This window comes from Rhipicephalus microplus, chromosome 5 (genome assembly GCF_043290135.1).
Source record: "Rhipicephalus microplus isolate Deutch F79 chromosome 5, USDA_Rmic, whole genome shotgun sequence".
In the NCBI taxonomy this organism is placed as follows: domain Eukaryota; kingdom Metazoa; phylum Arthropoda; class Arachnida; order Ixodida; family Ixodidae; genus Rhipicephalus; species Rhipicephalus microplus.
In genome coordinates, this window is record NC_134704.1 from 180,000,185 (window position 1) to 180,020,798 (window position 20,614).

The 20,614-nt window shown below is 43.0% G+C and overlaps 2 protein-coding genes and 1 long non-coding RNA gene across 5 annotated transcripts in view; 1 reads left to right on the top strand and 2 right to left on the bottom strand.

Moving 5' to 3' along the window:
- The window catches only part of LOC119174081 (solute carrier family 41 member 1), a 331,108-nt gene that overhangs the window by 259,564 nt on the left and 50,930 nt on the right, over positions 1 to 20,614 (bottom strand). The window lies entirely within an intron of this gene.
- LOC142818047 (uncharacterized) overlaps positions 1 to 20,614 on the top strand; it is a 61,125-nt gene that overhangs the window by 23,961 nt on the left and 16,550 nt on the right. The window lies entirely within an intron of this gene.
- Positions 8,915 to 19,557, bottom strand: LOC142818046 (uncharacterized). Its single transcript, XM_075896247.1, has 4 exons — positions 15,240 to 19,557; positions 13,422 to 13,537; positions 12,143 to 12,385; positions 8,915 to 9,070 (listed from the first exon to the last, which is right to left on the bottom strand). Exons 1-3 carry the CDS (start codon positions 15,294 to 15,296, stop codon positions 12,247 to 12,249), a joined length of 312 nt encoding a protein of 103 aa, XP_075752362.1. The 5' UTR covers positions 15,297 to 19,557; the 3' UTR covers positions 8,915 to 9,070; positions 12,143 to 12,246.

Genomic DNA, 20,614 nt, shown 5'->3' on the forward strand with positions numbered 1-20,614 from the left:
GTTTGTTCACATTTGCCTTATATCATTTACGAGTCAATGTACTTGACTTTAGAGGTACGGAGTAAGCAGTGACAGACTGTACTTATTTTGTGCATGTTTTTTTACTAACCCCGCCGGCATTTTAGGATAAATAACTCGCAGTGCGATGGAGGGACCGGGGGGGGGGGGCAGTTTTTATATGACTGATAATTCAGTTATTCCTCTAGTTTCTCTCTTTTTTTACAGTGACTGGGGTTCACCATCTAAAATCCATAAACGTGTTTTCGCTTAGAGCAAGCCTGTTCTGAATATACTCGAATTTTCTCGAACATTTTCGAATGTATTGCACAGATCTTATGCACGACACGTAAAGCGGAACACTTGACCTTAGAGAAAACTAGAAGTAAGTCTGGAAAACGCAATCGCTCATAACGAAAACAGATGCGTATTAACGTGTAGGTTATCGTTAACCTATTATCCTGCTCGTCGCTATCATTTCATCGTGAGAATTTCACTTTGCATGGCACAAGTTGGCCCAATAAGTAGTTATATCTTCGCTTGCTTTTACTGTGCCATTCTTTGCCAGCACAACTACGCAACATTTAGGTGCTGCTGCTCGTAAGTTAAACCGGGGGTGCTTTTGCGCGAAGGGTGGGACATCCAACACGAACGGCATGACACACGTCAGCTTCAAGGAATCGCCTCACAAAGCGGTAAGGTGTCGCCTCGCGACGATCATGTTGACGGCGGCGAAAAAAGTGGATGTTTTAAGAAGCGGGCGCTGCGTGAGCATCTGGCTCTTTACCTTTAGTCCTATCTCCTCTCAGTTGGCAAGATTTCACATGGCGTAGTTTTCTCATGGCACAAGCAAAAGCCGGACATATTCGGACAATTCCGTATTTTTAATGATCGAGCGGTACACTATTTTTGGGGGAAAACATGACATTCGAAATTAACTTAAATGTCTTGGCCCCCACAGGTCTCGCGATCGAATCCCGGCTGTGGCGGCTGCATTTTCGATTAAGGCGGAAATGCTGTAGGCAAGTGTGCTCTAATTCGGGTGCACGTTAAAAAACCCCAGGCGATCGAAATTTCCGGAGCCCTCCACTACGGCGTCCCTCATATTCACATGGTGGTTTCAGGACGCTAAACCCCACATATCAAATGTCCCGGCCTGGTTCGGACGACAGTTGCCCAGCCGCCGGCTGTGTATGCTAGCTGACGCGCAGCAATTTCCCGTTCGCTTCTGGCAGGAGTGCCTGTCACTGACGACGAGTGCATCTCGCTAACGCACCTTGGCATTTTGGGTCGCTGCCTGTACTTCAACTATTTCGAAGCTATAAACATGCGCATGTGGTCATACTTAAAAGTAAAATAGATATGAAGGCAAGTGTTGAATGCGAAACAGTCATGGGATCATATACCTTCCAAATTCAACCGCGCGTGTATTTTTTTAATTTACGTACACTTTAGACACAATAAGGTTTCTCGACCTTGTTTTGTCTGTTTTAGTAGAATTCAACATTTAAAATAATGTGATGATGAAATTTAAGCTTCAGCTACTTGAGGACTTCATTTATTGATATTGAGAAAGTTGTCATTTCAGATGATGGCACAGTTTGAAAGTTGTGGTTGGTCGATAAGTAGGCAACGCTGATAAGCCATGCTACTCTGGCTCTAATGCATTTCTCCTGATATATGGTGTAGTAGCGTAAATCCGACAGGACACAAGGACAAGAAGAAACGCGACACTACCTACTTTTTGTCCTTGTGTCCCGTCGGATTTGCGCTAGTACCACATATGTTCAAATGATATCCCACCAACTAGCCTAGCTCTCAACCCTAGTGAACTTCATTTCTTCTGAATTCGCATTGTGTAACCTGACGTAAATGATCTGTCATCAACTGCATTCATCATTTCTAACGTATACTTAATCTATTTTCTTGCATGGAGTGAGTGCCAATTGTCAAAGTATTTATAAATTACGCAAAAACACGCAATCCTTACAGTACACGAGAAATTAAAATACACACAATAAATGCTGTTCACAAGAACAGAATCGGGTCTAAATTGCTTACTAAATTCTGTGAATTTGAATCACAATAATCTATAATGAGCACATAGCTTTTTTGTCTGTGGCACAAATACTACGTAGAATGGGCAATGAATATTTCGATGAACTGTTGCTGTTTAAGGCAGCGATGGCGTAGTGATTAGAGTATCAGCCTCGCATGCAAGAGGTTCATAGCTTGAATCCCGGTACCACGCACTTTCCAAGCTGATTTTAAAAAATCGGCGTGGTGATAGAAGTGCATTAACAGGGCTGGGGTGTGGCCTCACCGGTGACCACCACCGGTAACGCACTCCCTCACTGGAGAAAAATTGGCCAACCTGGCGCAGTATCTGGCCACTACTTCCCATATTCATACGTCAATTCGCTCATGCCCTCAATTCCCAGTGGCTGAGAAGCAAGTGACCACGGCGGTGGTCAGATCTGCAACCCAGCAGAGGGTGCTATGAATCTCTGGGTTCGGACAGGCCTCCATAGGAACCTGAACTTGGCAACGTTTAACGCTAGAACCTTATCTAGTGAGGCAAGTCTAGCTGTATTATTCGAGAAGCTAGAGGGTGTTAAATAGGATGTAATAGGGCTCAGTGAGGTTAGGAGGGCAGATGATACCTATGCACCTATGCAGTGCTACAGAATTGGCACGTTTTTGCTATCGTGGCTTGGCTGAGAAAATAAAACTGGGCTTGGAGTTCCTTATCCACAGAAATATAGCTAGCAAAGTAGAGCAATATTACAGCAATAATGAAAGGGTCACAGGTACCATAAATAAACTCGATAGGAGATACAACATTAAGGTTGTACAGGCTTATGCGCCTACGTCCAGCTATGATGACGCGTCAGTTGAAAGCTTTTATGAAGGCGTGGAATTGGCAATGAATACGGTAAAAAAATTATACTTTACTGATGGGAGGGAGACTTTAATGCCAAAGTAGGGAAGCAGCAGGCTAGGGATCAGATAGTAGAAGATTATGGCATCGGTACTAGAAGTGCCGGAGGGGAGCTATTGGTAGAATTCGCAGAACGCAATAATTTACAGATCTTGAACACATTTTACCAAAAACGAGGTAGCGGTGCCATAAGTGGACATGTAGGAGACCTAATGGCGAAACTAAGAACAAAATAGACTTTATACTGAGTGCACAACCAGGCATCATGCAGGATGTGGAAGTGCTTGGCAAGATACGACGCAGTGACCATAGAATAGTACGGTCTCGAATTCGCCTAGACTTGAAGAAGGAACGACGGAAACTCTTTCGCAAGTCAATCAATGAGCTAGCACTGAGAAGGGAAGTACAGGAATTCAGAGTCTTGCTTCAGATTAGATACTCGGCTCTTATCGAGGAAACCAGCCTTAGCGTTGATGCAATGAATGATAATATGACGAGAATGATTACGGAGTGTGCAGTGGAAGTTGGAGGTACGGTACTTAGGCAGGACACTGGCAAGCTGTCTCAGAAGATGGATAACCTCATTAAGAAACGTCAATACAGAAAAGACTGAAATACAAGAGACAAAATAGGATTAGCTGAGCTTTCGAAGCTGATTAATAAGCGTAAGGTATACGATGTAAGAAGGTATACCATGGAGAAAATCGAACACGCTGCGAAGGACGGAGGAAGCATCAAAGTGGCGAAGAGGGAACTTGTGATGGGCAAAAACCAGATGTATAAACAAAGGGACAAGGAGGGCAAAATATCTACCAATTTGGATAGGATAGTCGAAAGGGCGGAGGAATTTTACAGGGATCTGTACAGCAGCCGAAACAACCACCACCATAATATAAAAACTAGCAGTAACTCAGATGGCATCCCAGCAGTAATGATAGAAGAAATTAGAGAAGCCTTGAAGGAAATGCAAAGAGGCAAAGCTTCTGGTGAGGATCAGATAACATCAAATCTGCTGAAAGATGGAGGACAGATTGTCTTCGAAAAAGTAGCCACCCTGTTTACGAAGTGTCTCCTGGCGAGAAAAGTACCTGAATGTTAGAAGAATGGTAACATAATCTTTATACATAAGAAAGGAGATGAGAAGTACTTGAAGAATTACAGGCTCATCAGCTTGCTCTCCGTCGTACACAAGCTATTTACAAAGGTAATTGCTGACAGAACTAAGGCAACATTAAATTCAATTAACCTAAAGAACAAGCAGGATTTCGAACAGCCTACTCAACAATCGACCATGTTCATACTATCAATGAGGTAATAGAGAAATGCTCAGAATACAGTCAACCACTACACATATCCTTCATAGATTACGAGAAAGCGTTTGATTCAGTATCAATAACAGCAGTCATGTAGGCACTGAAGAATCAGGGCGTCGACGAAGCATATATACAAATTCTAAAATAAATCTACAGGTGATCAGCTGCTACCATAGTGCTTCATAAAAAGAGCAACAGAATACCAATCAAGAATCGTGTAAGGCAAGGGGGATACAATCTCTCCAATGCAATTTAGCGTTTGATTACAGGTGGTTTTCACAGGCCTAGAATGGGAACAGTTGGGGATAAGAGTTAATGGAGAGTACCCTTATAATCTGTGCTTCTCCGATGACATTGCATTGCTGAGTAACCCAGGGGACGAATTTTTAACTCATGATTACGGAGTTAGACAAGGACAGTGGAAAGGTAGGTCTTAAAGTTAATTTACAGAAAACGAACGTAATGTACAAGAACCTCGAAAGAGAACAGTGCTTCGACATAGGCAATAGTGCACTTGAAGTTGTAAAAGACTACGTCTACTTAGGTAGGTAACAACCTCGGAGCCGAACCACGACATTGAAGTAACTAGAATAATTAGAGTGGAGTGGTGCACATTTGGAAAGCACTATCAAATCATGTCTGATAGATTACCACAATCCCTCAAGAGGAATGGCTAACCTCCCTGTCCTTCCTCTTTCAATCCTCCTCCTCCACAAAAGGAAGGTATATAAGAGCTGAATCTTGCCGGTACATAGCTATCGAGAAGAAACCTCGAGACTTACAAAGAAGATTCAGCTTAATTTGAGGACGACGCAGCGAGCGATGGAAAGGAAACTTATAGGTGTAACCTTAAGAGGCAAGAAGAGAGCAGAGTGGATCAGAGAACAAAGGGATATTAAGGATATTATAGTTGAAATCATGAAGAAGAAATGGACATGGGCCGGGCATGTAACGCGTAGGCAGAATAACCGCTGCTCATTAAGGGTAACTGACTGTATTTCCAGAGAACGCAAGCGGATTAGGGGGAGACCGAGAATTAGATGGGCAGATGAGATTTAAAAAGTTTGCGGGTGTAAAGTGGCAGCAGCAAGCACAAGACTGAGTTGACTGGCGGAATATGGGAGAGGCCTTTGTACTGCAGTGGACGTAGTCAGGCTGATGATGATAATGATGATGAGGCTTTATTATGACAAGATTATCCTTCTGTTGGCACCACAACCACAGGATATAGCAGACTTCATCAAAGCTTTTAAACACGTGTAACATTTCTTATCAGCTTTCTAGTTCATGTATTATCTATTGTGTTACAGATGTCAGCTATGTGTTCCTAGATAACGTCAGCAGTGCTGCATCCACCATGCGCAGGGAGCTCCCGCGTTATGTATCTAAGGTGGTGACAAAGAAGTACTGTTTGGCCACTGAGAACAATTTTCCGGTTAGAATTTTGGCAAAAATGTTGCCATTCCTCTTTGGTAAGCATCAAGAAAAAAACATTCCACTGAACAGATCAGCACCATTCGCTGACGCAGCGCAGCAATGTCTCCCGGCCACTTCCCACGCTGGCTGCACGGTGGCGCTACAGGCACACTGTTCTTAATAAAGCCCCTTGATCTCTAGCTGCTCTCAGGCTGCCCTGAACGCTCTGAGATAGCCGATGTATTCGGTTAGTACGCTGCCTCTCGCGCTCCCATTGTGAGCTGCCTCTTCATCTTGGGACTCTTAACCAGAGGACCAGAGCGGCCAACCGATACGGCATTAGCTGGTAGCCTTCTACCCTCACTTGCTCTCTCACTTTTTCCTATGCTTTATGCTGCTATTCCTAGCTTTGTGTCTACCATATGATATCTCTTTCTTCCACCATTTTCTTCTGTGTGTTCCTATATTGTGCCCTCTTTCTTACTTTTGTTTCGCTGTAGTTTTTCTGTCTCTCTGTACGGATTCTGTCCTCCTCTCGTTCTCACCAGATCTCTACTTCTCACCCCCACTTCGCTTTCCCACCGTCTTGATGTAATATTGAAGTCATGATGTTCACAAAGGCAGCAGACAGGCACACGTCGGTGAAGTCACTCAAGAGTCAATTCACTGTGACTCAGATCAAGCCGTGAGCCTGAGTTTGAGTGAATCCGGATGAGTCCGCCTGAAGAAAAAACAAAAAGACCACCCAAGCAGTTCGTACGAATGGTTAACCAGCGAGAGCTGAAACGTGTGGCCTAGGTGTTGAGCAACGGGTTCGAATCGACGTGGCACTGAAGCGTTTCTCAAATACGGGTTACACGTCAGTGCTCCTTAATGTGGTTAGCCGCACTTTTGGCTTGGGTTTACCACAGTGTTTATTTCACATGCCACTCATTGTGCCTCGCATGATCCGGGTAACGGAGAAGTGTAATTAGCTGCTAACTGCGCTTCGCAATGCGTTAATCACAGTGGTTGTTCTCGGACAACTGGTGGTCAGAGACGTCGCAGCCGAAGCGAATGTGCCGCTGCAGAAACCACCACCGAAACAGCGTACGGCCCTGCGAACGCGCTGCCGCAATCATCACATTGACGCCTGAACGCGGCGTTCTTGCAAGCGTCTAACATCACGAGCCAACTCGGCTGGGAGGTTTCAGGAGAAACTGTTGTGCGCGGGCTCGCGCCACAGCGGTGACGACGTCACTAACAACGCAGCCAATGGTGCGCGTGCTTGGGAATGACGTAACTGACAACACAGCCAATGGAGGGCTCTTATGACACCACTAGCAGGCGGTTTTTTTGTTTCTCTGAGCCATATAGAGCTTTCATTGTAAAACATTCTTCCGAATGAGAGGTCGAGTGAGTCCGGCTCAGAGAACTTTTGTTAAGTCTAAGTGAGTCCAATACACAAGATATAATTCTTGAGTGAGCTTCAGTGAGTTCCACTTTTGTTTGCTTACATATGGCCCTATCTACTCATCTTCAGCATTGCTACAAGTCTCACCTGCATTCGCCCGGATCCACCTTTTCAAATTTTCCCGACATGGGCCCGCCATATTGAAACAGGTGCCGTCTAACGTGCAAGTGTGGTGAAATCACAATCTTCGGCTGCGCGTACTAAACCGGCGCGTTATCCGTTGGTGTGACATCACTGCCGAAGCCTGTGTTCACCGGTTGTTCGTTTGTTTAGCCTGTTTTGTGTGATATCGTCGCTGCCATTGACTGATCCGTCACTGCCTGAACTGTTCAGCAGCACACATTCGCGCTAGCGACGCAAAAATGAGCTCCGCTTCTGCGAACAATGGTGATTAGTCATTGGTACAAGTAGCAGCAAGCGCAGTACTTTAAGCGATTCGCGTACACACGCAATCGCATTTACTTAAATAGAGCAGCGGAGTGCGTGGCTGCGGACGTTGTTGTCTACACCTGCTACTTCACGTTAGCTACACAACCTTCCGCTCATGCTTGAGTTACAGACAAATAGTGCAGGCGGTATAACTATGTTAGGAATATTTACAGCATCAGCATTCACATAATTTCACTGAATGTGGCTCTTAAAGCGCGCGGCTGTATGCTTTAGACAAGTGTGACTCCGTCTGTACACTGTAAACAAAAATATACCCAGCTGGCAGGAACCGGGGAATAATGTGCCCGCTCTGCTCTGGTGGCCTCACTCAAACTGGATTGTACCGGAGCAAATACGTTCTTTTTCCACCATTTTCCTCCGGCGGGAGGCGGACGAAGTAAACTGGAGGAAAACGGGACCAATATTCCGATTATGCTCCCGTAATTGCTCATGAAATGCTCCGGCACATCACTTTTGCCCCAGTGGATGCTCCCAATCACTCCGGCTCATCGCTTAGCGGCATTCATTGGCTGCTCAAGGAGTGACGTAAACAGCCTCGCCGCCAGGAGGCCGTTCCCCACAAACCAACATGGCGCAGACCAAGCTGGTGCAGTGAGGAATGTGCGAAGCGTTCGACTTCGTTCGAAAAAAAGAAAATGGTTCAGTGCACCTTCTAAGTGTTACAAGCGACTACAACAGCAACGAAGATTGTCATCGATAGAAGGGAGTTGGGGGAACCTTATTCGTGATGTGGTTCCGGGCAGCGAAGGAAATATTGTGATCTCGCGAGTGGTGGGGGACCCGGCTGTTGCTGGTGTGGCGAAAAAATGGTGAACGAGCTCTCCTTGAAGTACCTGTGTTATTCTTGTCAGGTAAAGCTACCCTAGCGAAAATCACCAATAGAAAAACCAATAGCCTATGGGATTAACAAACCTATTGGTCTTTTGGTATTCTACGGGTCAATTGGTAGCTACAGGTATTTTATGGATCTATTAAACCTCTATTTGTCTATTGGTGAATCGGCCTATAGGTATTCTATAGGTCTATAGGTGGTGTATTTGCCTATTGGCCTATTAGAAGTGTATTCGAGGTACTGAATTGGCCTTTCGGTGCTCCAGATGCTGACCCCTCAATTCTCTCACTTGAGCTCGACTTACCACCGCCTTTATTTCAGCGTGTTTGAAACAGGTTTGTGCTATCTTAATTGGCACTGCCTAGAGCAGCTCGTTCGAAACGCCTTTCTGCTGCATCAAAGGCACTGCTAAGTCCAAGAGCATTTCTGAATATGATCCAGGATTACTTACTGGTGAATCATGACACGCGAACTGCATTGCAGGAAAACCTCTATAAAATGAAGAGTTTCCGTTGGAAGTAAGGTACAAAATATATTTAAAATATTTACAGGGTAACTTCCTCTGCTAAATTAGGTCTGCTATTTTTTTCAGCAACAAGCTCGCCAAGCATGCCTCTTGAGAATCTCCGAGTCACTGCAGCATTTCTCCAGGTAGTGCCTGAAGAAAACTGAAACACAGAAGGCAAGGAACAACGAAAATATTCACCAGTGCAATTTAATGCGAAGTTGTCAAGCACTATTTTGAAGACACACAAAATACACGAAACAAAGGAACCGTGTGTGAGGAAAATGGTAGTGATATGGCAGCATGAAACAGTAAAGGCACATTTTTCACCAAATGAAACCACAAGAGATAATTATTGTGTCTAGAAGACATATCCCCAGCCCTGTCGGTAGACTTAGAAGATTTTCGGAGAAATACGACTCAAGTTTCACACCAAACCAATTCAATGATCTGAATGTTGGGATGTCGCAAAAATAGTCTCACGATACAGTGTCACCCTCATGTATAGTAACAAGGTTCACGACAAAATCGGATTGTGCTAGCATGATTCCAAAGGTATTATGAGCCCGTTGCACAAGTTTTTTAAGGTGATCGACTTTTCAATATCATATAGTAGAGTGCATGTAATGATTTAAACATCTCAACACATTTCGATCAATGTATTGAGTTGAACCTGCGGTTTTCTGTAGGGATGTGCCAATATTCCAGCAAATAGTGTTTACTATTTGATGCACACAGGAAGTTTGCTGTTAAAACTTACCGAAAAAAAAAGTCACCGTTCAGATTTTCAACATGCGTAACACCAACACATTATCGTAGTGTGGCAAAGCTGCCTTTCCAGCTCTGTCAAAAAAACGTTGGTTCCAACATGCAGATGGTTGATTAGGCAAAGATAGGGGGCTCACCCAAAATTTGGAAAGGAAGTTCGAAAAAACATTTGCCGAAAATTTTTTGTATCCTAAGTTGAATGTTTAGATGTTCTGATATATTGATGTCTATGAGACAGATTTGGAACGGCCAACTTTAAGGGACCCCTCCCCCCCCCCCCCCCGCCCCCCTTGTCCACCACATCACTTGGGCAGCCACAGAAGGGTAAAGCGAATAGGCTGAGGAAATAGCATCTCTGCCTCGCACGTGTAAACTGTTGTTTACCGTGCGCATCCACAAGGGGGTGCAAAAGGGGCACTTCGCCCACTCAAGCCACACCAGTACTTGACTTCCGCTAAAGCTACACCCTTCCGCAGCCTCTTTGCAACGCATATGTGCACACACACCCCAAATCGAAATTCTGCAGGCGGCCATGTTGTCTATAACACGTTGGTTGCTCTAAATTAAGTGCATATATACAATTCAGTTTATGTATTGCCTCTTTTTGATAAAAAAACTATGAAACACGATTCCTCCAGTGCATCACCAACCTACCAAAAGAAATGCTTTCATGTTGCTATCTTAAAAGAATTTACTTAGGAGTCCCCTCAAACTTGTTTGCTACAACTGAACTTCAAAGTATTTGAGAAATATTTCAGAAATATTCAAAACATGCTAAATTTGATCAATTCACACTCAAACTTCAATATTCGAACTAGCTTCGCATCCAACCTTCTGCTACTCGCAGAGCCGTGTTTAGTGTTTTTGAATTTTCAGTTGCATCGTGTCTTTTTTTTTCTTTTATGCATTTTTCTCTTTTTTGTGTTTATTCATGTTACAATGCACTGTGGCAAAGGCACCACTTAAGCACTCAACTGTACAAATGAAGAACTGGCAAAGATACATGCATCCGTGGTTTAATAATAGGCGCAGGTGTTACTGAGTAGGGGCACGCAGGTTCAAATCTCACCAGCACAGAAACAGCTTGTGCTAATTAGGCCACGGCATTGAAATTTGGGGCGGTCGTTAAAAAAAGTTGCAATAAAAACTATTGTCAATACTAATACTGAATTGCTGCCTTATAAGCAACAAGCTCTGAGGAGTTGGAACAATACAGCAATTAAACTGCAGAGGACGTCCCGAAATCTTGACAAAAGGATCATTTAACTCAGCGTTTGACAACAAATTTTCGTTTTATGGTGCCAATAAGGTTTATAATTACAATACAAGGCGTTCCTTTGAGTTCATTATATCTTGTTGCATCCAAAGCAGCCTTTAGGTCGCCTATTGTTCAGTTAGATGCAGCCCTAGTGACACTTCTGCCCATGTGGCCTGCAGTAAAAAAACTTTGCACATTGGCATCACGGATAAAAATGCCATCTTTCGGGTCCTGCATAAGGCGTTCGCACGCTTGCTTTTTTATGCTTATGCCGCTACTGCCTAACAGCACTTGAAGAAAAATGAAAAACATAGAGAAGTCCAATTATTCGAACAATAATTATTGAAGGCTACCACACAATATTTGTCATTTTCATAGTTATTCTACTAGATTTCTGGCTGCTTTGCGTTGTAAGGTTCCTTTACTGTTGATTTTAGTCAGAAATGATTAAATATTATGCACCAAGCAAGAATGTGGTTGGATCCTGCCAAAGTACACAACAAGCACCGGGACGGGACTCCTCTCCGCAGAACACTGCAGAATCCAGCAGTTATATTCGCATATGTAATACACAAGCAGGTCGACACCACTCTACAGCCACTTCCAAACCTAAAAGAGGCTTGAATTATGCCTTGCAGAAACGGATAACACTTTAAGCAACAAAAAGTTCTTTGTGCTTTTTCTTTATATTTTTTAAACTGGCCTTTTCTGTCACTGTTTTCATTTAAACCTACAGTGCACACCTACCACACAGTGTGCCTTGCACATTGAAACAACTTACATAGATCGCAAGTATTGATTCGTCATGTATTGCAAGTGACGTCACCCGCTTAGAGCGCTAGTGGTGTTGGCCACCATCTCTGTGGTGCATGGGGGCGCAGATGTGCTCTGGTGGAGCACCTCATTGATTTTGTTGATACGGCGAGCTGCAACGAGGGGCTGTGTGCGTGATAGTGTGCATGACACCGTAGAATGTACAGGCAGAATGCCGTTGAGTGCCTAGTTGAAGACCATCAAGATGGGTACGCTGCTGTTACGACACTGGCACTTTCTTGGAGGCCCTGCCTCTGTGCAATCCTCCTATACAACGCAAGACAGTAGTGTTCATGAACCTACTCTGAATGGTGAAGCACGAGGAAGAAACAGCATGAACTGGGGAGAGCTAATCCAAATAGCTGCGCTTATAAAATTTGAGGAAGGTGTGCCTACCATATCTCCCACCACGTAAACTGATGTGCACTGCGACTGCAAGGGAATTTGCTCCTCCCGCATGTCATCAGGAAGAAAGTCTGTCTGTGGGAATGGAAGCACTGTCATTGCCCATCCGTGGTACAGAAGATAGGCCACCAGGCACTGCTGCAACTTTCAGAGGCTTTCGTGCCTCTGTTGATGTGGTCGATGAAGCCACAGCTCCCGCTGCGCACTGAGCCATATGCGCCCATAGGTGACTTTCTGTATGTAAAGGAACACATGATGTTAACTACGCTTTCAAAAACACTACTATTCTACTCTATGAAAAACTGCTCATGCATTTTGATACTGACTAACCATACGATAGTAAAGGAAATAAACCATGCAACTCTAGATTAGTGTAACAATTACACCTGCATGAAAATATTAAAACGTAAAACCCAAACCTGTATCAAAAACATAGCTACATGATGCTTTTTCAAGCGTTTCGAGCCTGCTGTTGATCTTATTTTCCTGCAGAATTTTCTCGCTTTCTGTTTTGAGAAGCTTATTTTCTTTTTTGTAGCTGCAGTAGTTCTTTTTCACAATTCGGCACCTCATCTCTCTTCTCAAATAGCGACTGTAGGTGTTTATTTCGAAAGGCCTCCTCCGATTTCCCTCTGGCCTCCGTGCCGTGGTTTGCCGCCTTTCTGAATACCTAGCGCGCTGAACATAGGCGGACATAAAATAGGCATGCATGGACACTTGACATAAGTTGCCACTTCCAATTAGCAAAATAGCAGCATGAAGGATGAAGAATGGTAGAGAAGGGAAGGCAGGGAAGTAAACCAGCCCGGGAAAGTCAGTTATCCTACACGTGATGACGAGAAGGGCGAGATTGCATGAATGTTTGCAACATAAGAATATATGTTCAGTGCAGCATAGAAAAAAAAACTGTATTTCAGTAAATTTTTCGGCAGAGTGACAAAACAAATTTTAAAATATCCCTCACGAGGTTAGTGCAAGCCGGCCGTAAGTCCACGTGCGTCTGCATATGAAAGTACGAAAAAGCAACGAGGTAAACGGAACAAAGTTTCATGTTTTATGTTTCTGACCAAGAACATGCAAGTTGTTCTCAAGAAGCCAAACGATCAACCATGCCAAGTTCTTGAGCTTTCTTCTATTACAAATTCTATAATGCTATACCTGTGAGAATTCTTTTGAGTCGTGAGTTTTGCTGCTGGCAAAGCAACCAAACAAGAAAAAAAGAACTGGCAAAATTATTCTACGCATTTGGATGCAGTTTCTCTACGCATACCTCGTGCAAAGAATCTTCGCTGTATTTCGAAGAATCGCTCCCATAGTATTTTCTTTCCGAAGGGCGTGGTGGTAGGGGGACGCGTTTTGGAGGCTGGTTTGCCACTTCCTTTGTCTCTGCGCGGATTCAGAGCACACTAAAATCAAACGGCACACACTTTTTTACTAAATAAAATGCATTAGAAATTTTACTTACCGAACAGCCACAGGATCTGCCCATGAAAAAAGCCGATTTGGTGGTCATCTTGCCAGCGGACACGATATCAATTACTACTATCGTAGTCAGAAATGGTTCTCGGAGTGAAATGTTTGATGTCTTTAACATTCATGACTTCCCTTGCGTCATCATCGCGAAACCTCACTGATGCATACATAACTGCTGACTAATCAATTGGTCCGCGTGTACCGAAATAATAAGCCAGTGACCACTATCCCACTTACACCCGCAAAAACGACTTGCATTTGTAGCGTGCACTACACTGTAAACCAAATTACACCCATATAGGTGTTTTATAGTGTCTATAACTCACACCCCAACACCCCACGAAATGGGTGTATCAAGCAGGGCTACACCTATATCGTGGGGCGGATTTCCGAATTTACACCCTATGGCACAAACATTTCTTCGGGTGTAAAGACAAATGTACACCCAAGTGGCTTTAAGGGAGTGAGGGTGTAAAAGCGAATGTACCCAAGTAATCTTTAGGGCGTAAGGGCGTAATATTGCTATGACACCCTAACACCCTTAAAAAACAAAAGTAGTGTAGGGGTGTAATTGCTCAAACAGCAAAAAGGGTGTGGGGGTGTTCATGCTAAATAATGCCCCAACACCCATGCAAAAAATACCATAATTCGAAAGTTACCCCTTTCCAGTAAGCCCCTGTGGAAGCACGTGAAAGCTTACCCTTTAGCTAGACCTTTCATGTGCAGATGTCCTATTGTAGTGGCTCCTGCCACAGTGTAGTAATCCTGGCCTTAGCACAGCTTTTATGGTGCATATATGAAGCACGGCATATAACACGTAATCCTAGCTTAATGCAAAGGCATCACTCAAAATGAGCTGCCACACATAACACAACGTTCACAAAGTCATGCCATTGTGCAAAACGAAATCAAGCTTTATTTTATTAGGCACAGAGAACATACAGGATTCAGAGACAAATTATACCTTAATCAAAAGCCTTTTTCAATTGTGCAAAGCAGAATGCCATTTGCTACAAAAGAAGACCGGAAATCAGACGTCAATGGTACGGCATGGAGCTCTAACGACCAATGCATGCATATCAAAGTACAACAAAAGAGCCTTTATTTGCACTTAAAAATGAAGAACTAATTTTAACACGCTTCAATGCAGCACAAAAGCACAGTGCAGTGAAGCATACAAACAGCAGGAAGAGTAGTGTAATGCAGCATGCCTTATTTCTCTAATATACTGAAATAATATATCAATGCACACTACAATTGCCACATTGGTACGCCACAGTTTGCATGTGTTGTGGCATGCCTTATGCATATTATGCAAAGCTAGTGGTATTCTAATGAATGTAATGACAAAACAGTCTTAAAATGGCATTTTCATTTCACAATAACCCTTGTGTGTTCAGACATTCAGAATACTGGAGAAATAATAATACAGGAGTGAAAACAATAGGCAAAATTAGAATAGCTTAACAGTGTCACTAGATACTAACCACGCAGAATAATTGATTTAAAGATGTAAAATATCAAGCGCATCACATACTATGTCCCCCTGAAACACTGCAACATCAAAGAACATAAAATGGGCACACAAAAGCAGGGTGAAAGAGTAACCACTTACAGCTAGCAGAGGTGGAGCAGCCAAGCTATCATCTGGTGCAATATTTTGGAGCATCATATCTTGCTTTTCTAGGGAGAAAATCTAAATTTGGAGCAGGTTTCAGGAAAAACAAACACAGCATTTTTGAGCTTGAAATTTCAAATTTACAGCATTGATTGATATGTGCAGTTTAACGTCCCCAAACCACCATATGGTTATGAGAAACGTCGTAGTGGAGGGCTCCGGAAATTTTAAACACCCGGGGTTCTTTAACGTGCACCTAAATCTGAGCACAAGGGCCTACAGCGTTTCTGCCTCCATCGGAAGTGCAGACACCACAGCCATGATTCGATCCCACAACCTGGGGGTCAGCAGCCGATTACCATAGCCCCTAGACCACCGCGGTGGGGCTCCAAATTTACAGTAGTACAACAAATTATACTGAATCACACACACAAAAAAGTATATGTAGAAATTATTTGACATACGCTAATTCATTCAAGATACACGAGAGTGCAGCTATTTCAACAAAAGCACTCTTGAACTGTCCCACAGTGCAAACAATGCTATCCTCCCTATATACGAATGCTCCTCGACTCAAATCTCATCCTTCACTTGTACTAGCTGAGCACAGCGCCACCGCTTGTCTAAAAATGACGCTGCGTTTCTTGAGAATCGCAGCAGATTATCCCTGATATTGAGTGACTTGCTCTGCCTAGAGACTGCGCTGGAATCAATTTTCTCAAGTCAAGGTGAAGCACTTAGTGAAGGGACGTTCTAAATTACGGGTGTAAAACTCGCAGTAGCATTTGGTTAGCTTGTCTAACTGTTTGACAGGCGACCCAGAAATTCCAGATATTTGTAAAGGAGGAGCTCAAGGGGGTGGCGAAAAGAAAAAAAGTGGCATACGATTTTCTTTATCGTCGCTAAAGGCTGCGAAAACCTCATAAATCACTCTGAAAGACGGCCAGCACTTATACTAGTACTCGTTATTGAATGGCATCTGCATGGCAGAGTAATATAGGCACAAAAATATTTTGTGTCCTGTAAATCAAAAAGCACTTTTCCGCAGAGCGAAAGCGTATTCTGGCGAAAGCGACTTAAAAAGCGTTATGGACGTCATAGAAAGGGGGGGTAGAACTTTCTTTTAAACCGTTCTACTCTTTTCTTTTGCTGTGAGGTAAGAATATAGTCAATTAAAAGTTATAATTACGGTTGGCACATCTGTATTAGATTGGATGATGATGACCCCGCCTCGATGGTTTAGTCACCAAAGTACTCAGCTGCATTTTTCATGCAGGCGAAAATGCTGTAGGCCCATTTCCTTAGATTTGGGTGCACAAGAACCCCAGGCGGCCAAAATTTCTGGAGCCCTCCCCTAAAGCGTCTCATAATCAAATGGTGGCTTTAGGACATTAAACTGCACACATCAATCAATTGGATGGTGATGCGCAAACTTAAGTTGAATAATGGATTTTATGTTTCTTGATAAAATTAACAATACTGAGAAATAATTGAGGCTGGTTGGGCATTTCATAATGGTTTTGTGCAAAATTAGGAAATTGTATCCAATTGACACAATTGGCACGGCTGCTGTTCTCTTGAACATGCAAATATGAATACGAAAATATCATGTAATATTTTGCTACAGACATTAAACATGTGCTGTGAATAGACATGAATGCCTGAATTGAATAGTCAATTTCACGTCAAAACCACGACCGCACAAAGAAAACACATGAACAGGACGGGTGCTCACTAGCAGCTGTTTGTACCTTATATTCATAATATACTATATATTCATACGTACAACCTTAAAAAGGTGGCGAGCCGGCATGAAGTACTGATCGTGTTCGTGCCCCTAACAAACTAGCAAAATTGCGCCGGTGCATCGCTGAAAATCATGCTGAGCAGCTGAAAGGCTGTAAAAAGAAGCATGAGTGGCCATTCACGAAGTCTGCTACTGAAGTGGTTTACAAAATACCCTTATCGTGCAGAAAGAGACATGTTAGCCAGACGACGAGGCGCTGCGTCAATGATCTAGCGAGGGAGCACGCCATTACGGCAAAGAATAACGACGGTGCCCGTTCAAGAGCACATGTCACTTCATGTGGATTCACACCAAGAGCCATTTTGATGGGCTTTCACAAAAGAAAAGGGGTATCAATTGCGTTAGCAAAACTTCACTTATCATGTATGAGCTGGAAGCACGGTATCTAGCGATCATGTGTCCTATAGCGTGATTAGGTAAGGGACGGCCCGAGTAGGTTGCACAAGCGTTGACAAAAAGTGGGTTTATATCAGCCCATTTCCTCAAGAAATCAACAATTGGAAATGAGTGCCCATTCCGTTTATGTGTTTTTTTCATTTGTGTGGTCGTCGTTTTGGCGCAAAATTGACTAATATTTAATGCAAACATGCACCAACTATCCCAACAGCAAGTTCTACTACATATTAATGCTACTGCTGCACATGTAAACAACAATAGCACGTGCAGTTAGTTCCCTTAGAACTGTGAAAAAAGCGGCACTATACAGTGCCTCAGAGGAGGCACTTTCAGTATATTTTTTGGTAAATAAAGGGCTTAATAAGCATAGGACCTTTTTCTGTGTTCATGACACACTGTTAGGGTGATTTCATGCCAAACGCCCAGCCGTTTTGGCGATCATCTCAAATGCATTCGAAAAATATTGTGCTGATTAACTGTATTGAAAGCAGTGAAACGGTAGGATATTTCGGAGAGAAAAAATGTTTGGTCGCAAGGTTGCCATCGGAACTTTCCGGGATGTCGTTTGGGTATGTGTGATAAAATTTATTTTAAAAGTACGTTCTATACCAAACTTGGCCTACATGTTGAGTAAAGGTTCTTGTGTAAGGTGTTTGAAGCTCAGTAATATTATTGCAACTATACTGGCACATATGCTTCTAAGAATTTATCCAAAATGTGCTATGTTTGCAATTTCTTTATTGCAATACTGCAGTTTGTATGAATATCTGTGTAGTGAATACCTACTCCACGCAAGGTATATTTTGAAAAAAAAAATATTTGAGACTTATCAAGCTGGTAAACTTTATGAGAAAAAATCATAAATTCTACAAAATCGTAATTTTTGATCATATTCAGATGCGATTTACGCCATGTGGTGGCTTAACTAAAAATTACCTTTATACATAAATTGAAAGCAAATGAACATTTCTTTTCATATACTATCATTGAATTTTTTGTTTTAAGGAAGAAAATATTTTTTAGTATTCCCATTGGTGCCTATCTTCCCATTTCGTCATACAACAGCTGCCACCTTGAAATTTCCTATTTTCATCAATGGGAAAGTTCAAAACTTTTCTTCCTTAAAACAAAAAAAGTAATGATAACAATTGGCACATGAAAATACCTTTTTTTCCCTTTCGATGTAGGTTTGAAGGTCATATTTATTTGGACCACTCCACAGTGCAAACCGGGTCTCAATATAAACGAAAATGACGATTCTGCGAAACTCGTAATTTTTTCTCGTAATGTTTAGCAGCTTAAGAAGTCTCATAATATTATTTCCTCAAAATATACCTTTTGTGTAGTTAGTATTCAGTAGTCAGACATTCATAACACGTTGGCTAAGTTCTTGTAGGCATAGTAGACGAAGAAAGTGCTTAACAGCGCAAATGACAAGAAAGAAAAGATGAGACGAAAACAGAGCCCTGAACAAACAACCAAAGTTTATTGCAAACCAACTGCAATATACAGAAAACAGAATCTGCGCATAACCACGCATTATAAGCAGAATTGCACATACATGCACCATACGGCCTACCTTATCGACAACCGGTCATATAAGTGGACCCCAGATAACTAACTTCACAGCAGTTAAAAAAATTGAGGGTGCGCTAAGACAGGAAGCGCCAAGTTCTTGAGTATAGAAAGCTTCACTAATCTCGTGCTCGCGGCGATTTTTATATCCCCCGTAATCAAACACTTGTCAAGAATTGGCTGTCAACAAGACTTATTACAATGGTCTACCAAGTGGCTGGGAAGGAAGAAGGTTAACGTGCTCCCTCAACCGATCATTCATGCATCGCCCTGTTTGGCCGATGTCCACAAGTAAATAATATCTTGTAGAGAATAGCTAAAACACATTCAACATGGTGCATAGCGTATTTCTTAGTGCATGCTTCTTTCTCAGGTCCTTCGCTGTTGACCCTGCGACATAGGCCAGCGAGCTTGTCGCGTGCGCACAACGCAACTCTTACACCTATTTTTCCAGCGACCTTCTTTAGCCTATGGGAAACTTCGTGTACGTAGGGAATAACAGCCTTGCTAGAATGAGGCTTGTTGAGTTAGCTTTTGCTTTGTGTCTCATCAGGCAATCTTAGTGACATTAGGAGAGTCTCGGCAATAGAAGTTAGCAGGGGATTAGAAAAGCCTGCTTGTTGAAGGCAGTGAACTTAGAACGAGAAACTGCACTCTATCTGGCGGTGACAAGAGTCAGTTAGAATTGCCTTTAGGCAGGAAAAAGAGATGCTTCGCTTGACTAGCTTAGAATTAGTGGACGTAAAAAGAAGGCTTTTCCTTGAGAAAGGTTCGTACCGCCAATATACATGGTCAACCAAAAAAGCATTTCCAAGTCAAGGCATCGTAACTTGTCGTCATGAATCGAACTCCGACTTTAATTCCAGTTGCACCATTTCACGCCAAAAAATGTCAAATATCTCATCGGTGCAGATGTGTGCAATGTCTCAAGTTTAGCACCGGTTGATTGATTGATTTTTGGGGTTAACGTCCCAAAACCACCTTATGATTATGAGAGACGCTGTAGTGGAGGACTCCGGAAATTTGGACCACCTGGGGTTCTTTAACGTGCACCCAAATCTGAGCACACGGGCCTACGACATTTCCGCCTCCATAGGAAATGCAGCCGCCGCAGCCGGGATTTGAACCCGCGACCTGCGGGTCAGCAGCCGAGTACCTTAGCCACTAGACCACCGCGGCGGGGCCAAGTTTAGCACCGGTTCTTTGTAACTTTTTACTCGCGCGGTATGAAAGAAGTCTCATGGCTAACTTTGATCACACGAGTACAGTTAAAGTGTTCGACTACGTTGACGACTTTTTAGTGCTTTACCGCATCGATCAATCTGACCCTCGGCGAACCACCGATGAGATATTTGACGTTTTCGGGTGTGAAATGAAGAAACTAGAAATAACGTCGGAGTTTATTTCTGACGACAAGCTACGATGTCTAAAATTAGAAATGCTTTTTTTTTGTTCATCATGTATGTTGGCGGTACGAGTCATGCTCAAGAAAAAACCTCCTTTTTACGTCCGCCCATTCTAAGCTGGTCAAGTGAAGCATCGCTTTTTCCTGCCTAAAGGCAATTTTAACTGGCTCTAGTCACCGCCAGATAGA